Here is a 22,655-nt window from a genome sequence, read left to right as displayed (position 1 = left end):
AGAAAAGACAATGAGTGACAAACCTGCTGCGAGGGAAAAAATGAGGAAGATACATATCATGCACTTAATCGAACGCGTGTACATTCAAACACATTCCGAGAGGAGAATTGAATTTCTTGCTGGCCATGTGTCATTTTCTAAAACGGAGGTTAAACAAGGGTCAAACCAGCACGAGACTCTCTTATTGAATCTCCGCTCTTTGTAATGCCCTGCAGAGAGAAGTAGGGCTTGAAGGTGCGGGAGAGGTGGGACTGCAGGCAGCGCCCCTTGGCGCCGAGAGGGCAGCGCGGGCGAGTTCCTCCAAAGCGTCTCCACGCTTTTGAGCAGCATTTCCGCGCTGCCTCCTCAGGGATGAGGGCAGAGATGAAGCCTGCGGAAGAAATGCTGTCAAAATCCTTTACCCTTGACGGTGAGTGAAGGCGAGCAGCGGCCGTGCCGCGCAGGGTAAGCCCTGCAACCCACGGTACCAAGTGCCGGCAGCGAGCACGCCCGGTGCGGAGCCCGGCCACCGTCAGCGGGTTCCTTCCACCCCGTTTCATTTTTCTCCTCCCTTTTACGACTATTATTACTATTTTCCGCGAGTCAAAGCCGAAGCGCGATCCACCGGCCGATTACCCGTATGCGTGGCTAGGTGGCAGGTACGTGCCTCAGGAGCACGGCTCCCGGGTCTTGAGCAATTGCTCTCAGACGACAACGCTCCCGCTGTGGTTGAGGGTTTGATTTTTACACGCCGCACAGATACAATCTGATGACGCCACGCACGAAGGCAGCGGTGAGGCTGCGAGAGCCCCACCGCGCTCCGTTTCCCCCGGCAGCGCGGGCGGCGGCGCTCAGCCCCTGCCGCCGGGTAGGGGGCGCGGTGCCGCGGCTCTGCGCCCCTGCGGAGGCTGCGCGGGGCGAGCGCCCCCCTGCGCGCTACCGCGTGGCGCCGCGGCGGTTACGTAAGTGCCGGCGCCCCCCCCCGCGCCGCTCTCGCCGCTCTCCCCCCTCCCTCCCTCCCCCTCCCGCGCCGCCCCCCGCCCCGCCGGCGGTTATGCAATCGCCAGCACACAGACCTACTGTACCACACACTGCCCCGCGCCCCGCCCCGCCCCGCCCCCAACCGCTGCCATTGGTCGTCCACGGGCAGCGCCCGGCGCCGATTGGAACGACGACGCCGCCAGTCACGGCGCGGCGCGGCTGGCATGCGGGCTATGAGCCCCGCGCCGCGCAGTCCTGACCTACTAACACACATCCCTCCGCGCCGCCGCCGTTGCTGCACGCTCGCGCCCGGCAGCTCCGCTGCTGCCTGCACAGCGCCGTACGGCATCGCACCGCATCGCACCACCGCCCGCCTCGCCTCGCCTCGCCCGCGGCCCGGCGCGGGGCGGGGTCTGCTCGGCGCCCCGCGGTGTGCTGCAGGTAGGAAGGCGTGCGGGTACAAAGTTAGGGCGTCCGCCCGGGCTGCGGCGCCTGCCGCGCTTCGCCTCGGCTGGGAGCGGCTGTTACATAACGCGAGCCCAGCCTGCTCCGGCTGCCGCCGGGAGGGGAGGGGTCCGCCGGGCGGCCCGGCTCTGCGCGCTGGCGTGTGTGTGGCGGCGAGGGAGGCAGCCCGGCAAATACCCGCCGACGGTTTTCCCTCACGGAGAGTGCTCGTTCGCGGCGCGCCGCCCTACTCCCCCCACACCCACCCCCTGCTTCTTCCCACAGCGAGCCAGTGGCAGCTCCGCCGGAGCCGATCTCCTGCGTTGCATAATGTGAGTGGCGCGGAGCGGACTGCCGCGGCGGCCGCCGGCCGGAGCGGAGGGCTGGGTCCCGAGCGCCAACCGCGCCTCGGTCCCAAAACCCCCGGGAGTTGCGTGTTGCCGGAGCCTGCCGGCGAGGCTCCCCCTTTTCGGCCGGCGCTGGGGGACGTTGACCGCCCGCGGGCAAGTGGGATTAGTGGCAGCGGCCCGGCCCCGCGCCGTGCGGGGCTGCGCTTGCCTCAGCCCTTTTCGTCACTTTTGTCGCTGTTTTTCAGGCGCTGCGGGACCGATCGCATCATAGTTCCTGGAAATGTTGCATTATGTAACCACAGAATTTGCTGGCAGCCGGGTAGGGAAGAGGGAGCTAATTATGCGATTTTATAATCTCGGTACAAAGAAACTAGGACAATCTCGCTCTGAAAAAAGCCAAAAAAAACCCCCAAACCCGTAACTGTAACAGATTTTGTTAAAGTGCGTTTAATAAGGGAAGTAGACAACTGGGTAAGTGGGGAGGCAAGGCGCGCTCGCCGGCTGCGTGCCGGGTGCCTTAAAACGAGATTTGTGTTGGTCTATATTTAGCCCCATCGCATTTTAGCAATTGTGGCTTCATGTGCTATTTCTGGTCTTTTCTCCAGAGCTGTGCGCGTAGACGTTCGAGGCCATTTGCTCGGATTTTTAACTCCACGCCTTCAGAGACGTTTTGATAAGGCTGTATTTTTAGGAAGGCATTTCGCCCAGACGCTGAGCCATCTCTCCGGTACGGGCTTTCACTTGCCGTTTCTTTAAAAAAAAAAAAAAAAAAAGAGAACGTCTAATTTAAGGGAGGAAGGCGTTTAGATGTCAGCCACACCGAGGTAGAGTGGTAGAGCCGTCCCGCCCGTGCCTTGACGGCCGCGGCGGGCGGGGGACCAGGTGCCGCCGGCCCCCCGGGCGCAGCGGAACCGGTCCCCGGGGGCAGCCGGCAGCAGCGCAAGTAGGTCAGTGTGACAGACCCGGCGGGAAGTGGAGCCCGTACGCGGATCCCGATCCCGCTTCCACCTTCCCCTCAGGCTTGCGCCGCTCCGCGCTCGGGGCTCGCCGTCTCCCCAACGGCCGTTGGGAGCCGTTGGTGGCCGTTGGGGCGCGGCGGCGGGCGAGCGAGGGCTGGGGGCGCTGGCGCTCCCCCTTAGCCCTTTGTTCTGGGCTGGGGCGGCGGCGGCGGCGGGTGGGGGGGCGGCGGGCTGATAGCGCGGGGCCGTGCTGAGGGGGGAGCGGGCCGGGCGCCATGCGCTGCCGGTCACGTAGGGGACCGCCGGGCCGCCTTTGTGGCGGGCGCGGTGCGGACCGAGCTGCGGGTAGGCGCCGAACGCCGGCTCCCCGCAGCTCGGTCCCGCACCGCGAGGGTCCCCACCCCTCCGCCCGTCTCCCCCCCCACCTTGTCCCCTTGCCCACCGTCGCCTGCATGCAAGGAGCGCCAGACAAAGCCCCCCCACCCCCCCCCACCCCGTACTGCCTCCCCGCCCCGCGGGAGGGGTATGGCTTGCAGGTAGGCATAAGATAGCCTAGGACACCCCCCCACTCCTGCGACCCGAGTATTTTCGGCTTTCTCCTTACGTAACGGGCAACAACAACAACGAAAATGGCTATTGCCCAATTCTGCTATTTTGCCAAGTCACTTCGGCTTTGCGGTGGCAAAAGCCGTGGCTGGACGTCCTGTACTCAGGGGTCAGCTTGTGCTCTATCCTCGACAGGAGCATAGCTTGAAAGTTGCTGGTGATAACTTGGCTTTCAAGATGAGGTGATTTTTGTGTGTGACTAAAATGGTCCTTTAAGCAGACAAAACTAACATTACTGTGCTTGTGACCAAAACCTCCAAAGTCCAAACTGAGTACCCCAACCACTGTCTTTGTGTTTGGTATACCTGCTGTAAGTGGTAGCAGCAGAGTATTTTAAAAATATGATATTCTTGATACCATGCATAAACTTTTCTGCTACTTGATTATTGGGGTCAAGTACAGCTTTGATCGTGAAGCTGTCTCGGAGTTACTGTTGCGTAAAACAACCTGATTATTTTTTTTCCTTGTAACTGGAATGATTGCACTCAGTTTCATTGTGTTCACTCCTGTGTAGTGTAAAACAACTCCATTTTTTTTCCTTTTAACTTGGATGATTGCACTCAGTTTCATTGTGTTCACTCCTGTGTATGTAACCTACTTTGAGTCATCTTTGCCCTCCTCAGTAATTAATTCAATCCAGAGTCTCATTTAAAATATTGCTATGTGCATCACCTTTACGGTCCCTATTCAATCAAAGTGTTGACTTTGATGGGAAACTTGAATGAATAAGGATTCGTGTTTTGGCCCAAAGACCTGATTTAAACCAACAAGTTCAAGAATTAATGAATAAAGATCCTTAATATCATTGGCACTAACAGCTATTGTTATGAAAGTTCTCACATTACAGATGTCTTTGACTGTCAAAGTGCCAACACTCTTTAGAATGATTTGTCTCTACCTTCCATTTTTATTTATTTTATATTTTTAACTCATTCTGCAAAAGACTCTTAACTAGTTTTTAAAATATCCAGCTTCCTGGATTTGACTTCAAAGCCTTAAGTTTCTGCTGTGGTTTGTTTTTTGTTTTAAAGGAACTGATTTGAGAGGTGTCAAAAAGCTTAGAGTCTTCCTATAAGCAATGTGAACTTACATGACCTCCTCACAGTTTATCTCATCCTAAGAAGGAACACTATTTGCCGTGCTTTGGCCGAAATTTGTGGAACATACAGATACTCTTTCTGTTGCAATAAAGTCTAAATAGAGTCTGTGAAAGGTATCAGTACCATGCTGTTTTTTTCAATTCTTTATCTTGAAATAAAAGTCATAAATAAAATAAACCTTTAGCTCATTTTAAATTGACTTATTTTAACAAATAGTTATGCAAACTATCCTTATGCAATAGTTTTTTCCAGACAGCAATCTCGCTGCTGTTATAACATAACTATGATGCAATAATATGAACAATAAAATCCTCTGTTTGAGTCTTATTACACACTGTTAAGCAATGTATCTGACTCATCAGCTTAATTGACTCTTCTAGGTGACCTTGCCATGATCATTACAGCCAGTTATGAGATATAAATGTGCTTAGGATATGTAATAGAAAAAAAATGCAAATAGATGGCTAATTCCTGCAGTTCTTTCTAAAAGAAAATGACAGTTGATTTCTTTTTTACAGTGTTTGAAAATAATAAACAAAAATCTGGTGGGGTTTTTTTTTTTGAAACAAGGTATATGTAACTGTCTAATACTGATGCTAAGCATGGCTGTCAAAAATAAGGTTGTGTAAGCAAGGGCATACTTGGACTTGACTCAAAATGTCATAGAAGCAACGTTGTTAAAAACTTCTATTAAAAGGTAGGTCTGAAATTAATTATTATTAAGACCTCCATAGATATCCTGGTTTTTTTCCTAATTCACATGTTGAATTGATTCATGTCTAAATTAGCATACTATGAGACTGAATCTGGTGACAGATACTACACAAATCTATCTTCTATCAGAAAGAATGCCTTACTTAAGATGGGGGTTTTTTTCCCCTTTCTTGAGTTGCTCCATCTTGGTGTAATTTTCAGTCTGTCCTGAAGTATTTCAGTAATTAACCAGATTTTGCCACAGCGGTGGCTTCACAGCAGTTAGCAGTATAGGTGCCAGTGCTGCAAGACCTCCTGTTATGAGTGGAATGCAACCCAGTAAAGAAACTGGTGCTCAGCATGGGCAGTGGTCTTACTGCCTGGGCCACCTCACAGAATTGGAGCTCCAAAGATTGCTATTTTTCTGTTCCGTTTGCACTGAATGGTAGATACGAACATTTTACAGGCAGTGTTTGTTTTACGTATTTGTACTTCAGTTGTTATATAACAAGATGCATGTTTAGAGCATCAGCTGGGATTAATTGACATAATTCTGCTGCCTTTAAATAGCACTATATAAATTTAGGTCAGCTGAAGGTCTGGTCCATGCTTGGCATTTTAAGAACACAGTTCAATAATAGAAAGCCATTTGTTGTCAGAATAATTAATATTTGATTTTTTTTTTAATGATTCTTAACTGGGGAAAAACTGAGATCTTATTTCCAGAACATTGTTACTATTAAGTTTTGCAGTCTAGTTTTTCCTGCTGTCAAGTAGCTATTGAAGTGATGAGAAGCGTACTGTCATAGTACTGTAACTAGAGTACAGTAACTGTTTCTACTTGGGTTTCATTAAATATACTGGAAAGTGATGTGATATTTAAAATGGCATGATGTATATACTCATACTATATATTATATATAATTAAATATTTACGCAAGTAATATATACATTTCCTTTGCTTTTCAATTATAAAGTTTTTCCTGGTGCTTTGAGTAACATTCTTAGATTTTGTGTCATCCCTGTCATCCCCCCACCCCAAATCAGAGCAGTAAACAGTTTATTTTGAAACAGTTTAACAGATCTGATAGAATCATACTGTCTTCCTAAGGAAATGGAAGAATATATAGGTCAAATTTGCACCTATTAACCTTGACTGACCTTTTTGAGCAACAGCTACCTTTAACATATGTTTTGTGCTCTCCAAATAATAATTTTATTTGCATAATTTGTGTAATTTACCTTTGGGAAGCAGGCTGTACTTTAATGAGTTAATTTGTAGTTATTAAGATAAAAAGTAACTTAAGTAATTTTCCTAACAATGAAAGCCTTTTGTAAAAATTACATATGACATCAACTTTCTGGGTACATCTTGGAGGTGCGTAATATTAAGGTGCAATAGAATTCCAAGTTCTGTGATGATCTTATTAATTTTTTATATTCGATTGAAAAGTGTCGTAATAAATTATTTTGGTGTTCCCAATGGACTATAATGAGTAGACATCTCCCATTTTTTTTCTTGCAAGAAGATGATCAACATTTTAGCAAAAATGGGTCATCTTGTACAAAGCTATCATCATCATCAGTGTTCCACTGACCTAATTACATGTTGATCCTGAAACTGTAAGCCCTTAAGATGCCCGTGAAGTTGTAAGAAAAGGGAACTGTACAGGATCAATAGTTCTGCATTGCTTCATGCTGTTGTAATGGATTCATAGCCTCTGTGAGTGCAACTATATAATTGGTGGTAAGATTTGTATTGTAAATGTTTTTCCCCTTTGTGACCGTGGATAACCTATCCATCATAGCATAAAATGTGGTCACCTAGGGCTTTTTCCAGAAAGTTTGAACTTCATATGGTCTACATTGTCTAGACCCTCTTGCCCGCAAATCTATCTTAGGGATAATACGACTCTTCCAGTGGAGCCAGCATTAAAGCTTCTCTTCAACAGAAGCATAATTTTACTAAAGGTGCTAGATAAGAGGCAAGACAAAGTATGTTGAAGGATTTCAGTTGAGGTTGGAATGTGGCCACATCCTCTGTTGGAGAAGATTTGTGAATCATGATAGACCTGAGAGGTGCAGAATTTCATGGCATGATTTTTGTCTGTGAAAAGCAGTAGAGATAGAGTGGCTCCAAAGTATTACAGCAGTGTTTAGGCAGGTTGTGTATTTACCATCTAAGCTTAAATTCAGTTTCTTGTCCTGTGTGTGTAATGAGGATGATATATTTTCTGTACCTCATAAAAGTCTTGAGACAGATAGCAACTGTTTTTAAAACACTTTGAAGGTAAACTGCAAACTATATTTTTCAGTTTTTCAAAGTTTAGAATGCAAACGGATCATTTTGGTATGTATGAGCAGGTTCTGCACCAGCTCTTCTGGTATGTAGACAGATTTTCAAAATAAATAAACCATGGCAGAATGGTAGCAGTAATATAATTAATGATGCCTATGCAAAACATGGACAACAACAACTGAAAATAGACACAGACACCTGTCAATATGAGCTTTTATTTTTTTTTCTGCAGTTTGCCATATAGTGGTGATGGTGATAGAGGTGTGGTTCTTTTTTGAAACAAGGTATACTTAGGCCTTATTTTCTTCTATTTTTGAAGGACTGAGACACATTTTTGGACGCATAGTGATGCAAAAGTGAATTGTGTTTGAGCATCCAACAGCTAGAAATGGGATTTCATTTAGCTTCATAGAATCACTATCAAAATGTTAGAGCAACAGAATTAAACAATCAGTTATCTTATTCTGGAATATGTTTGAAAGATCATCCTTGGAGATAGCATGAATTATTTTGCTAAATACAAACAATAATACACAGTTACTCTGTGGGGAAACATACGTACACGGGGAGACTGACGTGTGTTCTCTAAAACAGAAACGACTTAACATAATTAAATTACATAGAAGGGAGAGAGGTAAGATTGTGGCCCTGTCCTTCAACCTTTGGAAAGATTTCAGTTATTCCAGTGTGAATGCACAAATCCCCAGGATCAGATCCTTAATGTACTGTTTTGACACAATCAGATCACTTAAGTATTATTTGAAGTCCATGGATAAATTAACTTTTTATGATTTCTACGTACTTAATTTCTTGCTTCAATAGCATGAGTTCTTTAGAACAGTCTCATTAATACTTGGATCCGGGATTGTATCCTGCTTCTATTGAAGCCAATGGCAAAATTGCTGTGGGAGCAAGACTGGGTCTGTAATTAAGTTAATAGGATCGAGTGTTATTACATTGTTGAATTGGCACTCAATGCCATTAACATCAACCAACCAAAAAAAAAAATCTTTAACAGTGACTAATGTAAGGCAGTATTAAATGTTGGTTTTATAACACTTTATGAGGGAGTGATAAAGCAATTGAAAAATTAATCATAAGGGAAAATATTGGAATTTGAAATATAGTCAGAGGAATCATTACAGTTCATTAATTTATGTGTAAATACTGATGTTTTCCAGTGGAATTATAAAATGCAACTGAAGTGAAATGGCTGGTTTCATTGAAGGCATTTTGCCATTATCATCAGATGGAATTTAATTTGTTTACAGACTCAGCATTGGGCTCATCCACATGGAGAGGTATCAATAAACAAGGGCTTTGACTCCTGTTTGTAAAGCAGCAGTTCCACTTACCATGATAAAAGTGCTCAAGGAAGATGTGAAAAGAGCTAAAGATTTATTGTTGTTTTGTTAGTTCACTAAAGTAATGGCATTAGAACTAACTGCATAAATAGCAAACTGGTAAGACTATGTTAGTGGGTTACATGTCTGTCTGGACAGCTTTACTGATAGACTCTGGCAGAGAGCAGTGTTGAATACAGCATGCAAAAACAAGGTCGTTTTGATACACAGTATTTGCTGTAGACTTGCATTCTACTTGTGTTCTATTTGCCCCAGGAACAATGTGTACAGGAGGGAGACTGGCCAAAACAGGAGTTTCAGTGCTACAGTGAGCAGATTGTACACTGGAATGGCCCAAACTATAGAAGTCTGGTGGAACAAGGGGCGTGGACTCTGCAGCTTGATGGGTTAAGTGCAGCTCAGTGCCAGGTTTAGGCTGCAGGAGATGATGTTTGGACATGCAGTTGAGTTTTTACTTGATAGGCTGTCACACTGATGAAATATGCCATTAGTTTACATTCATTTAGGGAAAAAACCCCCACAAACCATCTTTTTTGCTAATTATTATTATCATTGTTATTATCATTAGTAGTACTTTTCCTAGATCGCAGTGTTGGACAAACACCAAAGTGGGATCACTTTAAGCTGGAGACCATACATGTAGACACAAAGTCATAGTTCTTATCCTGAAACAGTCTTGTTCAAGACTAAACATATTGCTTCTATATCATGTGGAAATGGAAGATTGGAATATAAGAAGGAAAAAAAGTTGTATTAAATCTGCATGAGTATAGTTTCATTCTTCTAAAATGTGCACAAATCCTATGTTTCTAAATACTTGCTGCTGTTGCTGCTGTTTCAAGTAAGTGTAGATGTTCCTGGGTATATGGCAGATAAATATATAGAAAATAATGATGTATGCATATTAGTATCCCTTTTCTAAGAGAATAAATATTTTTATTTGGGTTTGAGTGTAGCTCTTGAGTACTTTTAAATTCAGTAAGACCTCTGTATTGGTAAGGCCCTGGAATTTTACAAAAGTTCATTTGAACCCTTTTGACATCAGTGAGAGTTGGCTGAGATGGCCCAGTTGGCTAAGAGATGAGTGATGATTCTATAGGTATTCAGTACCTGTTACACTGCTTCATGCTGGGTGCCGTAAGAAGGTGTATGCATTTCCTCAGAAATGCAGAAATTGTTAATGGTACAAGTGAATACACTGATTGTAGTATATCAAGACAATTACGGATCGATAGCTGTGTGTTCCCAATACTATAGGGTAACGAAATAAAACCCCATTATTTTTCTTCTTTTAATGTACAGTCATGTTACAGAGACTGAATATTCTACAAATGCCACAGAAATTCAGGTGGCCTTGTCTTTTTTTATTTTTAAATTCTGTGTGCTCAACAATGATTTTCTTTTTTGTTAAAGTATTGGGTTTCACTAGATTTAAAATGGTATGCATATTAATTACACCATTGATTACACGTAGCAGTGAAATGGACGGAATGGCTATCCAGCTTCTTCAGCAAATCAAATTATACTGAAAGTTTGGACAAACTGATGCTGCTTTGTTGTGGGGCTTATTTTTGTTTTTAAACCTGATCCAGCTCCTATTTAACTTGACAGAAAACTCCCTTTGACTCCAGTTTGAATTTTGGATCAGGATCTAACTATGTAATTACTTGTATATTAGAGATACATTTCTCCTTTACAAACATGGCAATTTGTGGTGCTGCTTTTGCATTAAAATGTTAGATGCTGTCTTTGGTGTGGCTGGCTTCTAACTCTATTTGCCATTAAGGCCGTATTATCGAAGACAAATAGTTACATGTCAGTAATTAACCATGGATTTTAGGAAATTCTACTTAGCTGCTCTATTAAATGTGTTAATTTTTCATGACAGAAGAGTTGGCATGGTTTGATGGAACAGAACCCAGCTTGAAACCTGAGTCTTTATGACCCTGCTTAATTGTTATTACATCACTCACTCCTCTTTCCCTTCTGGAAAAGACAAGAGAAACTGGCAGAATACAATTCATTAATTCTTTTATAACTTTCCCAACTGATAATGTTAAAATTAGTTTCATTAGTCATTGTAAAAACATTCCCAATAAATAGTGACATTAATCTGAAGTGGCTGATTTTTTCTTTTTTTTTCCTTTTTCTTTTTTTCTCAGTTATACAGGCAAGAATCATTGCTGACTCAATAGTCAGTTCTATAAAAGCACTTGGCATACTATATTTATTTTACCAGGAACATGACTAACTGTGGAAAATGAGATATTGAGAAGCTGTATCTCAGATTAAGACCAAATGATCTTATGAGAATAAAGTATTTTTGCATTAAGAGGGACTAAATAAAGCAAAGGCCAATTTAAATGCTAAGTTCAAATTTAATGATTAAAATATCTGAAGCTAAAGGTTAAGCTAGTTTTCCTTTGTTAATGGTAAGACTTTTAGATCTAAACTTCCGCTTTAATGCAGACGCTGTTTTCTAAAGGTGCACATGCCTCAGTGGTATTAAACTTTACTTTGATGTAATAAGACTGTTTTTCCAATGCAAATTATTAATTAAATGTTATTTCTCTAATGCACGTTTCAATACTGATTTTAAAGTTTTCTTTGTAAGAGACAAGAAAAAAATTATGTAATTTTGACTCCAGTTTGAATTTTGGATCAGGTTCTAACTATGTAATTTTATGTAATTTTTTTCTTGGCAGTATTTTTTAGAAGTTAGGTATTTGCCCAAATTATATCTGTGTATTTACTAGTTTTAATTTATATGATTGATCAAAAAGGCATTTTAAAATTCCAAGTGTGTGTGTCTATAAATATTTGTATATAGATACATATATCTGTGTATATATATATTTATAGGATGCAAAAACAATAATTAAATCTTTAATGGCTTTAATGGATAGTGGTGTTAAGACAATAGAAAGCACTCCAGCTTCTCTAAATCAGCTTACGTTATTTTTAATCCATGAAGGACCCAAATATATAGCTGGTTTAATGATCCAAATGCTAGTCTGAGCTTTTTATCAAAAGCTACTTTTGCATGTCCTAAACCAGCAATTCCTAAATAGTAATCAAATTCTCTATTTATTCCAGGTTTTTAAGATTGCCATTGCCTCTGTCCTCTGCCAAGAAAATTGGTTCTATACACTTCTGTCTGAGAATATGAAGGAAAAGGAAGAATATGCGTGGATTTAAAATTATTGTATTTATCAAGTTGTGGAGTGAGAAGTACTGGGAAAATAGCTTGCTCTGTTGCTCATTGTAGATCTACTACAAATTGTTTCTGATGCAGCTGAGAAAAATGCAGACCCTTAAAAAGGAACACGGACCTGTTGACACAAGTAGCAGTGTGGACAAAATCATGGTACTTAAGTCTACTTTAGCAGAAGTGTCTGAAGAATTGTCTACTAATGAAGATATACTTCTTACTGAAGCAAGTAGTGGAAAAAGCAAATCTTCAGCTTGCAGGAGAAAGCGAGAATTCATTCCAGATGAAAAGAAAGATGCTATGTATTGGGAGAAAAGACGGAAAAATAATGAAGCTGCCAAAAGATCTCGTGAAAAACGACGACTGAATGACCTTGTCTTAGAGAACAAGCTAATTGCACTGGGAGAGGAGAATGCCACTTTGAAGGCAGAGCTGCTTTCGTTGAAGCTCAAGTTTGGTTTAATTAGTTCTGCAGCTTATGCCCAAGAGATACAGAAACTCAGTAGCTCAACAACTGTGTATTTCCAAGACTATCAGACTTCCAAATCAAATATTAATTCATTTGTAGATGAACATGAACCATCTATAGTTGGTAGCAGTTGTATTTCTGTCATTAAACATTCTCCTCAAAGCTCAATGTCTGATGTGTCTGAAATACCATCTGTAGAACATACTCAACCAAGTCGTATACAAAGCAACTGCAGAAGTCCTGAAAATAAGTTCCAGATTATAAAACAGGAGCCCATGGAATTAGAGAGAGAGCCAAGAGATGACAGAAGTTCATATAAAACATCCATATATCCAAACTACATGGGGGCTACCTTTAATGTGTACTCACATTCTCCTCCTCTCTTACAAGTTAATAGGTCCTCCAGTAATTCCCCCAGAACATCAGAAACTGATGATGGTGTAGTTGGAAAGTCATCTGATGGAGAAGATGAACAGCAGGTTCCTAAGGGTCCAATCCATTCCCCAGTTGAACATAAAAATGTTCATGCAACAGTTAAAGTTCCGGAAGTGAATTCTTCAGCTTTGCCTCACAAGCTTCGAATTAAAGCCAAAGCCATGCAAGTTAAAGTGGAAGCAATGGATAATGACTATGATGCAACACAGAAAGTGTCGTCACCCATTGACATGTCCTCAAAAAGGCATTTTGAGCTTGAAAAACATGGTGCACAAAGCTTGGTGCATTCTTCTCACACTCCTTTCTCGGTTCAAGTGACTAACATCCAAGACTGGTCACTTAAACCAGAACTCTGGCATCAGAAGGAACTCAATGTAAAAATTCAGAGTGGTTGCAAAACTGGAGTTGTTGAAATAAAAGACAATATCTACAATGTCTCTGAGTCAGAGAACCTGTATTTGAAGCAGGGCATAGCAAACTTATCTGCAGAGGTTGCTTCACTTAAAAGACTTATAACTACACAACAAATCTCTGCATCAGACTCTGGTTAAGTTACTACTGAACAAAGGCTTATTGTTTTAAAGGATGTCATTTGCAGTAGATCAATATGTTTTGTATTATTCTGAATTTTCACTGGACTTGTGATGTCATTTCACTGTAATGTTCACATAATGTCTGATTGGTGTCTTTTTGTGCACAAATTATTATGAAGACTAGGTTGTGTTATGATCACTATGCCTTGTGTATAGTCAAGTAGCCTGTACAAAGGCTGTATATAGTGAACTTTATTTTCTTTTTGTTCTACTATAAAGCGTGCAAGTTACCAGTTACAATAAAATATTGGTGACAAACACAGAACATCTACTCCAGTTCAGTTGATTTTTATGAACTTGTAAATAAGTTAATTAAAAACTGGCTTTTCTTACACTGTGCTCAACTTCACCTACATGTTTGGATTTTACAGCCTAACAACCAAATTACAATTTGCAACATGTATAATCCTTCTGGCCACCTTTTTCCTTAACATGTTTTTTAGAAGAGAATAGAGATAAAGTGAGTATTTATAAGTGAAACAGTACCAATTTATAGCCTTAGCCTTCTTTAACTAATTTATTAGTGGACATTAACCAAAACCCATGCAAATTCTAACCCAGTAACTAATATTAACAACCTTTTTTTCTCCTTCTATCTCAAATGAGACAGTAATGAGTTTCCGGAATGGTTTGTTGTGACAAACCATTTTTTTCAATATTCTAACTCGGTGTTTTAGATTAAATTAGTTAAGTTGGATTTGTGCATCTGCAAAGTTTTCAGAGCCTTGCAGTGACATAATTGGACAACACCATCTTTGTCAAGGGGTGTCTTGTCTGTGCAAGGAGTGCAGGCAGGGAAAGAAGTATGCACAAAGGCTGCATGACAGAGTCTGTCCCTCTTGCATACCACCGTTCTTTCCACGGCAGACCGTGGGCCACCTGTAGATGAAGGATAAGGCTACTGGTTCTGTAAACTCTTGAGCTGAACTAGGCAAATATCTACATAAGGGGCAGGCAATAGTAGTGGCAGAGTTGGAGGAGACTATCTCCTATTTTAGTTCCCAGTGTGGGACATAATGCAATTGTAAGTATGAAGTAAGTCTTACCACCAATCTGGCCTTGGTTTCAGTGGCTTAGTTAACTGAACTGGAATACCCTGGCTCAGTACAGGGCATTTTGCAAGAACTTAAGTGTAAAATAAGAGACTATGTGAAGAACTGTGCAATCCAGATACTATTAGCCCCTTACAATTTATGCAGATGCTAAGTTCTTCACTTGATGACTGGACAGGGCTGTGGTGCTCTTTGTCTTTGAGAAGAGCCATTGAACCATGGAGACTATAATTGCATCACATATCCTTGGTTTGGCTTACCAAAGTCTTTCATTTTAAAATTAAAAATAATTTATAAATAGAGCATAGACTTGGCAGAGGTTCTTTTCATGATACTTCCACCCCTCTTTTAACATACTAATAAATCAGACTAACAAATAAGCTTTTTTCTGAAAAGGCTTTTTATTAATTACCATACTGTATTTTGAATGGAACCTTTCCATAGACTTAAAATACTAATTCAGAAAACAATATGTAGGTATTGTTTTTTTACATTCATACTTGACTTGAGTGAGAGGAAGTTTGTCAATTTTTTGGGGATATGAAGAGGAGTCTGAGTCACTCCTGATAGCTCTGAAGCTTGGTCCAGCAGTCAAGGCAATGGCAAAACTCCCTAATGTCAGCAAGGCCAGGATTTGATTCTGTACCTTTTCAGGAGCTGATGATTCACAGTCATGTTCTGGGAGGACCTTGGCACAGAAATCACTGGCACTTTCTGAGCTTTTTTGAGCCTTCTAACTGCTGTGCTGTGTTTGTGGCATTCAGAGTTAATAAACTGTTATTCTTTTTTCATGCCTTAAGAATACAATAGACCCCATAGCTGGGCTCTGTATGTATTTGGTAATTACTATAGATGACATTTCAATGTTACTGAAAATAAGCTCAGGATTATTGCATGAAATGTAAAAATTTGCATTGAATGATGGGGATATGAGACATGAGGCAGTGATTGCTGCTGTCTCTTTGCTTGCTAAGTATCTTCTGTAAGCAACAATAAAATTCTTTAAATATTTTGCATATTATTTATCACATGTAATGTGTTCAAGGAGAGGACTTAAAACTCTCAGTGTTGCCATCTGTGTAAGCCTAGATCTATTGGTTTGGGTTTTTTTTTTTCCATTTCTTGTTACAGTTGTTTGTCATAATGAAAGAATGTTGTCCTCTTTCTAGCTCATTATATATTTTGTGTATCTGTTTTGTGCAATTAATACTTAACAGTAATGATGTAGTTAATTTGTTGAAGGATGTCATTGCAAGAAAGTTATAGCATGGAGCTTAGGAGCACAATCAGATGTTATTTATACTCCCTTTATACCTTAGTGTTATGCTTCATTTGAAGAAAGAAATAAATAATTTGTCTTTTGTTCAAAACCTGATCTAATTATAACATGATTTTCTGTTACATTCATTGTCCTAGTCCCAACACAGAGATGTTAGCTGCAGTTGATGACAGATCTTCCCGTGCTGAAGTTACTATTTCTGCAGCTAATATTTGGAGTGTCTTCCACAGATGACATAAAGTTACAAAATGCAGGCGTGTGGGTGGTACATGCAAAGCCCCATTCTTGACTACAATCGCAAACTGGCCAGATGAAACTCTCCACTGCTCCGCTGCAGTAAATGTGGTGTAGGTGGCCTCTTCACACAGAGACCCTCACCCTCCTCATCCGTCTTCAGCCTGCTTTCCTTCAGCACACCCTACCCGGAAAGACACAAAGTCACACTGACTGGGGGGGAGGGAGAGAATGCAGTCGGACTCTTCCCCTGCTCCAGCTTCCAGCTGGTACATAGTTACACGTGTGTATAATGACCAGCGGGGCTGGGAAGTGGGATTGCTGTGCCCTTCCAGCCTGCCTTCCCTGCACTGTAGGAAACTGAATTGGCCTCCATGAAAAGAATATCCTTGTCTGGTCTACTAGTCTGTCCGTTGGAGATTGCAAGGGTGGTTTGAGCACAAAATGGGCTTTACCTAAGTGGATGTAAAGTGGTAATACATCCTTTAAGTTACAAAAACTCTACAAAAACTCTTGTAAACTCAGCAATTAACTGACAAAACAACAAAACATGCTGAAATTAGAATCTCTCATGTGAAGGAACATGGATAACTAGAAAGCAACTGAAGAATGACTGTAGAGCGTGCCTCCAAATGAGAATGTTATGGAAGACCAGATACAGAAACTGGGAACACCAGAGAGTTACCAAAAGAAATGGTCAATTTTCATGGGAACACAGGAATTACCATGCTAGATTAGTCTGGCTAGTCCTGAACCTTGCCTGTGATAATCATTAGTACGAAGGACTTCATGGAAAGTTTTAAGAAAAGTCCATGGCAAGTAACTGTTGATTAGCAAGATAAGTTTTTCCCTAGTGATGCCGACTGGTAGCTAATCAACACTGTGAAGTGTGAGCATCAGGTCCTTTGTTAAATCTGCCTAAATTATGTATAAACACAGTAATATATCTGCATGTTCTGTAACACCTACATTTTGGTAGGTACAAAGATTGAATGTGGATATGCCCATACGTATACTGAGCTCATACATTATGATTTTCTGAATCCCCTCAATTTTCTGCCTTCAGTAAAACTTACATATTGTATAGGATACATTTAAATTTTACTAACATTCTCTACAGCCAAATACCCCCTTGTTTGTGAACAGGAGATAGGTAACTGGCAGCTCTTGGTTAATCTTCTCTTATAATTTTGGATGTTTTCATTAATGGCCCTTGTGTCCATGTGAACAGTTTGTGAGACTAAAACCATTTATTTTCTGTAGAATGTAGCAGAAATATAAAATTGCACCCTAAACACATTTCTGAAGTTTTATTAACATAACAACTTCTAAAAATTTTTCTACTTGCTAGTACATAAATATGCTGTTGAAAATAGGCAGTATACAAAGAATTTAGCAGAAAACTCTCAAAGAATCCAGTTAATATGGCCTTTATTAGCACCATATTGTTTTAAAAATAGTTTTACAGTTTATTGCACAATAAGAGCTTGGTAACTACAAGAATACAACAAAACAATTTTTGGTATTTATTGCATAAAAATGAGTTGCACATATTGTTCCATTACAGTGCCAGATTAAAAATTAAAAATACTGGACCAAATCCTAAGGCTTTTAACTCAGTTAAATTCTACTTTTCTTAATGAAGCAGACTTTTTATGCGTGCAGAAAGGGACTTACTCCAGTAAGATGAGTGACATTACCAAGACATAATCTTTACAGTTCACTCATGGCACAGACTCCTACTGATTTTCCTGTCTCTAAGGCTAACTCCCTTGTGACACAGCAGTGATATATGAGTCACTTTATTCATATCACTGGAGTTATACGGAACTTGCTTACGTACAAAAGAGAAGGCAGCCAGATATTCAACTATTATTTATTCAACGCCAACTCTAAAAGGACTCGGTAAATTATGAGCAAAAGATCACAGTAGAAGCATAGAGTTAATTGGCTTGAAAGAGAAAGCATCAGAAGACATTCAGTTTTAGGACTCCAAAAAATAGCAGGAATTCATCTATGCTTTTTATGATTTGACTAGCTATTACCTGTGTGCCAATCCCAATGGCCATGACTAGAGTTATAGTAATTCGTCGTCCTTAAACACTACGGACCCCCACAGGATTACAACAGAAATGCTCGGGAGGACCAAATGCAGAGCCTGCAACTCTGCAGTGATTTTATGTGGGTTTTAATTTCCTGCATGCATGCATCCTTCCTGCTTGTACTGTATCTCACAGAGAGCTGATCTGAGAAAGCCTGCATCAGTTCAAAGGTTCTGGGGAAGCTAAATGGCCATCTAACACTACTGATGTTCACTTAACATGATCGGTTTTTCTTCCACCATCCCTTATTCCCCCCTACAAATGGATGCACAACTTAAAATGTCAGGCAGTTGCTACACTTTTCCAGGCTATTCAGATTCTTGGATATGCAAATGCCTGAATGGGCATCTAAGTTATATATGTAATATATATGCAATATGTAATAACTTACATACATAAAAAGATAGTCTACCCTGCTATCTGTATGTGCCAGAGTTGGCATCTCTTATGTCTGTGTTTCTGAGGCATACTAAACATGGTTTTTGCTAATGAATTGGACCTCTAAAAATTCTCTTAAGTTTTGTATACAAATGTACTGAGGGCATATTGCATTGATTTCCATGGGATTTGTGAATCCTGAAAGCCAGGATACTAATGCTCTGGGTAACAATTAGAAAATACAAAAGCAAAATACTGTGTCGTATAAAATAGCTGAGAAGTTGATAAAATGCAGTGAGAGCCATTGCAGCAGAACACAGTGTTCTTTTTTGTGGGCCTTCTTCCCTTTAAGGATTTAGGAATACGAGAGGGAGTTTACAGGAGAACAAAAGTGAAATAATAAACTCACAGGGGCTGATCCATGAACTAAAAGTACGCATAAAATATAGGTCCACACGATAGCCAATATATATGTGTGCAAAGTATTCAGTTCCTATTCTCAAAAAAAGTCTTGGCATCACATGTTTTTAAAAGCCTGGTACTTTAAAATGTGAACAAGTAAATATCAAAAATATTTATGTAAGCAAAACTGTATTCAGCAAGAGACAACAACAGTTAGACAACATAGATGGCCTAGAAATATTGTATGGGGCTGGAAGGAATTGTTTCTATTTTCTCCTTTTCTGCAAGAGTGATGAGATTACTTTCAAAAAGATCTTGAGATTCTTCATCAGATGATGTTCATGGCAGTGAAAAATATAGAAATTGGAGAAAAGCAAATGATGCTGATTTGATGGCATTGACAGCTAGTAGAACAGAATAGTTCCAGTTGGCACGGACCTGCAGTGATCATCTCGTCCAACTGCCTGAGCACTCCTGGGCTAAGCAAAAGTTGAAGTCCGTTGTGAAGGGCATTATCCAAATGCCTGTTTGTAAGGCGGTGACAGGCATGGGGCACCAACCACCTCTCCAGGAAGCCTGTTGCAGTCTATGACCACCCTCTCGGTAAAGAAAGGTTTCTGAATATCAAGCCTGAACCTCCCCTGATGCAGCTTTGATCCATTCCTACGGGAGCTGCCGCTGGATCTCAGGGAGAAGAGATCAGCAGCTCCCTCTCCACTTCCCCTCCTCAGGAAGCTGTATAGAGCGATGAGGATACCCCTCATGAGGAGGACAAGGACAAGCCTGGGGTGATGAGTGATGGGGCATGGGCTGGTCTTGGAGACCCCTCAGCTGGAAACAGCTGCCCCGGGACCAGCTGCAGAGCTGCAGGCCTGGAGCTGGGCAGCACTTGCCTTTGGGGGGAAGAAGGCAAGAGTACCCGTCACGCGTAGAAGGGTTGACCCCTCTGGGTTCACATCCCACCCTCCCGGCAAGAAAGCCAAAAGGGGCGAGGAGAGCAACGCCACCTGCACCGTTAGTAACACGGAGACTTTTCCTGCAGTTTTCATGCTTGTCTTTTATTGGGATGTTGGGATTTGGGGGGGCTGGGAGCTCTTGAGGGCTGGTGCAGGCCCCAGCTGATGGCCCAGTCCTGGTCTGGCCGTCCCCCAAGGCACCCTGCTGGGTCACCGCCGCAGTGCTGGCCTCTTGTTGGCTGGAGAGGCGTCGGAGCTGCCGGTCCTCCTCTTTGGGGGTCGCCGTGGCCCTTCAGGGGAGCCTTCACTGCCCCAGCTGGAAGTGGAGGGCCCGGGCACAGGCTGCTCTGGCATTGGAGGTGAGGCTGACTGGCCTGTAGTTTTCCAGGTCTTCCTTCTTGCCCTTTTTGAGGACCGGAGTGACATTGGCTTTCCTCCAGTCCTCAGGCACCTCTCCTGTTCTTCATGAACTTTCAAAGATGATGGGGAGTAGCTTTAGCAGTAACATCTGCCAAGTCCCTGAGCACTCATGGGTGCATCCCATCAGGGCCCATGGATTTGTGGCTGTTGAGTTTGCCTCAATGTTCTCTAACCCTATCCTCCTCAACCGAGGGGTCTTCCTTTCTCCAGACTTTCTCTCTTACCTCCAGGGTCTGGGAGTCCTGAGGGCCGGCCTTAGCAGTAAAGACGGAAGCAAAGGCAGCACTCAGTAACTCAGTTTTCTCTGTATCCTCCGTCACCAGTGCACCCACCTCATTCAGCAGCGGGCCCACATTTTCCCTGGTCTTTCTTTTGCTGCTGCTGGACTTGAAGAAGCCTTTCTTGTTGTCCTTGACATCCCTTGCCAGATTTAATTCCAAGTGGGACTTAGCCTTCCTCGTTGCATCCCTGCATTCTCTGACGACGTCCCTGTATTCCTCCCAAGTGGCCAGTCCCTTTTTCCACATTCTGTAAACTTCCTTCTTCCCTTTGAGTTTTTCCAGGAGCTCCTTGCTCATCCACACAGGTCTCCTGCCTCCTTTGCTTGATTTCTTACTCTTTGGGAGGCACTGATCTTGAGCTTGGAGGAAGTGGTGCTTGAATATTGACCAGCTTGCTTGGGCCCCCTACCTTCTAGAGCCCTAACCCATGGGATTCTCCCAAGCAAGTCTTTGAAAAGGCCGAAGTTAGCTCTCCTGAAGTCCTGGGCTGTAATCTTACTTATTGCCCACTTCTTCCACGCAGGGTCCACCATAGCCATACACACCCTTGAGGTGGTTGCCTTTATGGTTCTCATCTTGGGAGGCAGCTAAGAACCATTTGTCTGCTGCTCTGGTTGGCCTGGCTTATTGCCCACTTGGATGCGATGGCATGAGCATTGGACCCCACCCCCCGAGTCCTTCAGATCAAAGCCCGTCTCCCCAAGTTGGCCGGCCTGCTGCCAAAGATTCCCTTGCCTCTTCTGGACAGGTGGATCCCGTCCCTCCCTAACAGGTTATAGTCATCAAAGAATGCAGGGCCTTGTCCAAACGCCTCTTTGTAAGGCACTGACAGGCATGGGGCAGCCACCAGCTCTCTAGGAAGCCTGTTGCAGCCTCTGACCACCCTCTTGGCAAAGAAACACTGAGACTTGTTCTGTAGTTTTCATGTATTTCCTTTATTGGGATGTTTGGATTTGGGGGGCTGGGAGCTCTTGATGGCTGGTGCAGGCCCCAGCTGATGGCCCAGTCCTGGTCTGGCCGTCCGCCAAGGCACCCTGCCAGGTCACCGCCGCGGTGCTGGCCTCTTGTTGGCTGGAGAGGCGTCGGAGCTGCCGGTCCTCCTCTTTGGGGGTCGCCGTGGCCCTTCAGGGGAGCCTTCAGTGCCCCGGCTGGAAATGGAGGGCCCGGGCACAGCCTGCCCTGGCTCTTCCTGGGGCTCCTCTTGCTCCGCAGGGATGGCAACGGGAGCAGAGGGCTGGCTGCCGGGACCCCCACCACGGGCTGCGGATGAGGTGCTGGGGAGCTCCTCCATGCTGGGTCTCACAGGGCTGCCGGAGGGGGCTGCGCTGGGGGCGAGAGACCCTCCCTGGGAGGCAGCGGGGCCGGGGACACCCGCGGGGCTGCTCTCCCGCCCCCCGGCAGCACAGGCGTCCTGCCGTCGCAGCAGACGGTGGGCCTCTCTGCTGTGCCCTTCCACGGCGACACGTGCACGCTGTCGCACCAGTGTCGCCGTGGGGTTTTGGTGGGAGACCCCCAGCATCCGGCCCGGCAGCTCTCTCTCCAGCCCGCGGTTGTTCGGGGTGCCCATGAAGGCGGCAAACATCTCCTCTTGCTCCCGATGGACCAGGGGCTGCAGGATCTGGATGAGCGTTGAGTTGTTTCGCAAACTGCTCATCCAGATTGGGGTGTGGAGGCCACCCACAGGACGCCTGGGCAGCCCTTCTGCAGCCCACTGTTGGGGTGCTCCAGGGTGATGGAGGTGGTGGGCGGCTGGGTGCCTGGGAGCTCCTCCTGCCTGGCGGATGATGACTGGTGGAGTCACGGGTGGTGTGATGACGTGCTCCACGTAGTCATCGTCCGCCCGCACCGAGTGCAAGATGGAGTGGATTCCCCTCTTGCAGAGGGGGCACTCGGGCTTGGTCTCAGCCCACCGCAGGATGCAGGGGTAGCAGAAGCGGTGGAGGCATGGCATCACGAAGCTGGGCTCCTCCCAGCTGCCCAGGCAGATGGGACAGCGGTCCTCCAGCTCCGTGGCCATGGCCTCCATGTTCTGCGGTGGGCTGGAGGGAGCTGGCGATGACGAGCCGCT

The 22,655-nt window shown here is 43.7% G+C and overlaps 2 protein-coding genes across 4 annotated transcripts; one reads left to right on the top strand and one right to left on the bottom strand.

Annotated features, from left to right (window-relative positions):
• The first annotated feature begins 1,145 nt into the window (after nt 1-1,145).
• NFIL3 (nuclear factor, interleukin 3 regulated) lies at nt 1,146-15,910 on the top strand. Of its 3 annotated transcripts, none has more exons than XM_054810552.1 (2): nt 1,146-1,401; nt 11,872-15,910. In XM_054810552.1, exon 2 carries the CDS (start codon nt 12,065-12,067, stop codon nt 13,439-13,441), a length of 1,377 nt encoding a protein of 458 aa, XP_054666527.1. In that variant the 5' UTR covers nt 1,146-1,401; nt 11,872-12,064; the 3' UTR covers nt 13,442-15,910. The 3 variants fall into 3 exon arrangements, with proteins under 3 accessions (XP_054666527.1, XP_054666528.1, XP_054666529.1); XM_054810553.1 differs by lacking the exon at nt 1,146-1,401 and adding an exon at nt 2,354-2,481; XM_054810554.1 differs by lacking the exon at nt 1,146-1,401 and adding an exon at nt 3,446-4,532.
• Nucleotides 2,338-3,446, bottom strand: LOC129199811 (serine/arginine repetitive matrix protein 1-like). The gene is made up of 2 exons (XM_054810857.1): nt 2,717-3,446; nt 2,338-2,504 (listed from the first exon to the last, which is right to left on the bottom strand). The coding sequence occupies exons 1-2, from the start codon at nt 3,255-3,257 to the stop codon at nt 2,338-2,340; spliced, it is 708 nt and encodes a 235-aa protein (XP_054666832.1). The 5' UTR covers nt 3,258-3,446.
• Nucleotides 15,911-22,655: the final 6,745 nt, after the last annotated feature.

This window comes from Grus americana, chromosome Z (genome assembly GCF_028858705.1).
Source record: "Grus americana isolate bGruAme1 chromosome Z, bGruAme1.mat, whole genome shotgun sequence".
NCBI classification, from domain to species: domain Eukaryota; kingdom Metazoa; phylum Chordata; class Aves; order Gruiformes; family Gruidae; genus Grus; species Grus americana.
Note: the sequence above shows the minus strand (reverse complement) of the source record. Positions and strands in the feature narration are given on the sequence as shown.

Coding starts and splice junctions, on each gene's coding strand:
- LOC129199811 (XM_054810857.1), bottom strand. CDS start 3,257: ATGCCTACCTGCAAGCCATACCCCTCCCGCGGGGCGGGGAGGCAGTAC. Junction 2,505..2,716: donor CGGGCTCCACTTCCCGCCGG/GTCTGTCACACT, acceptor TTTTTTTTAAAG/AAACGGCAAGTGAAAGCCCG.
- NFIL3 (XM_054810552.1), top strand. CDS start 12,065: ATGCAGCTGAGAAAAATGCAGACCCTTAAAAAGGAACACGGACCTGTT.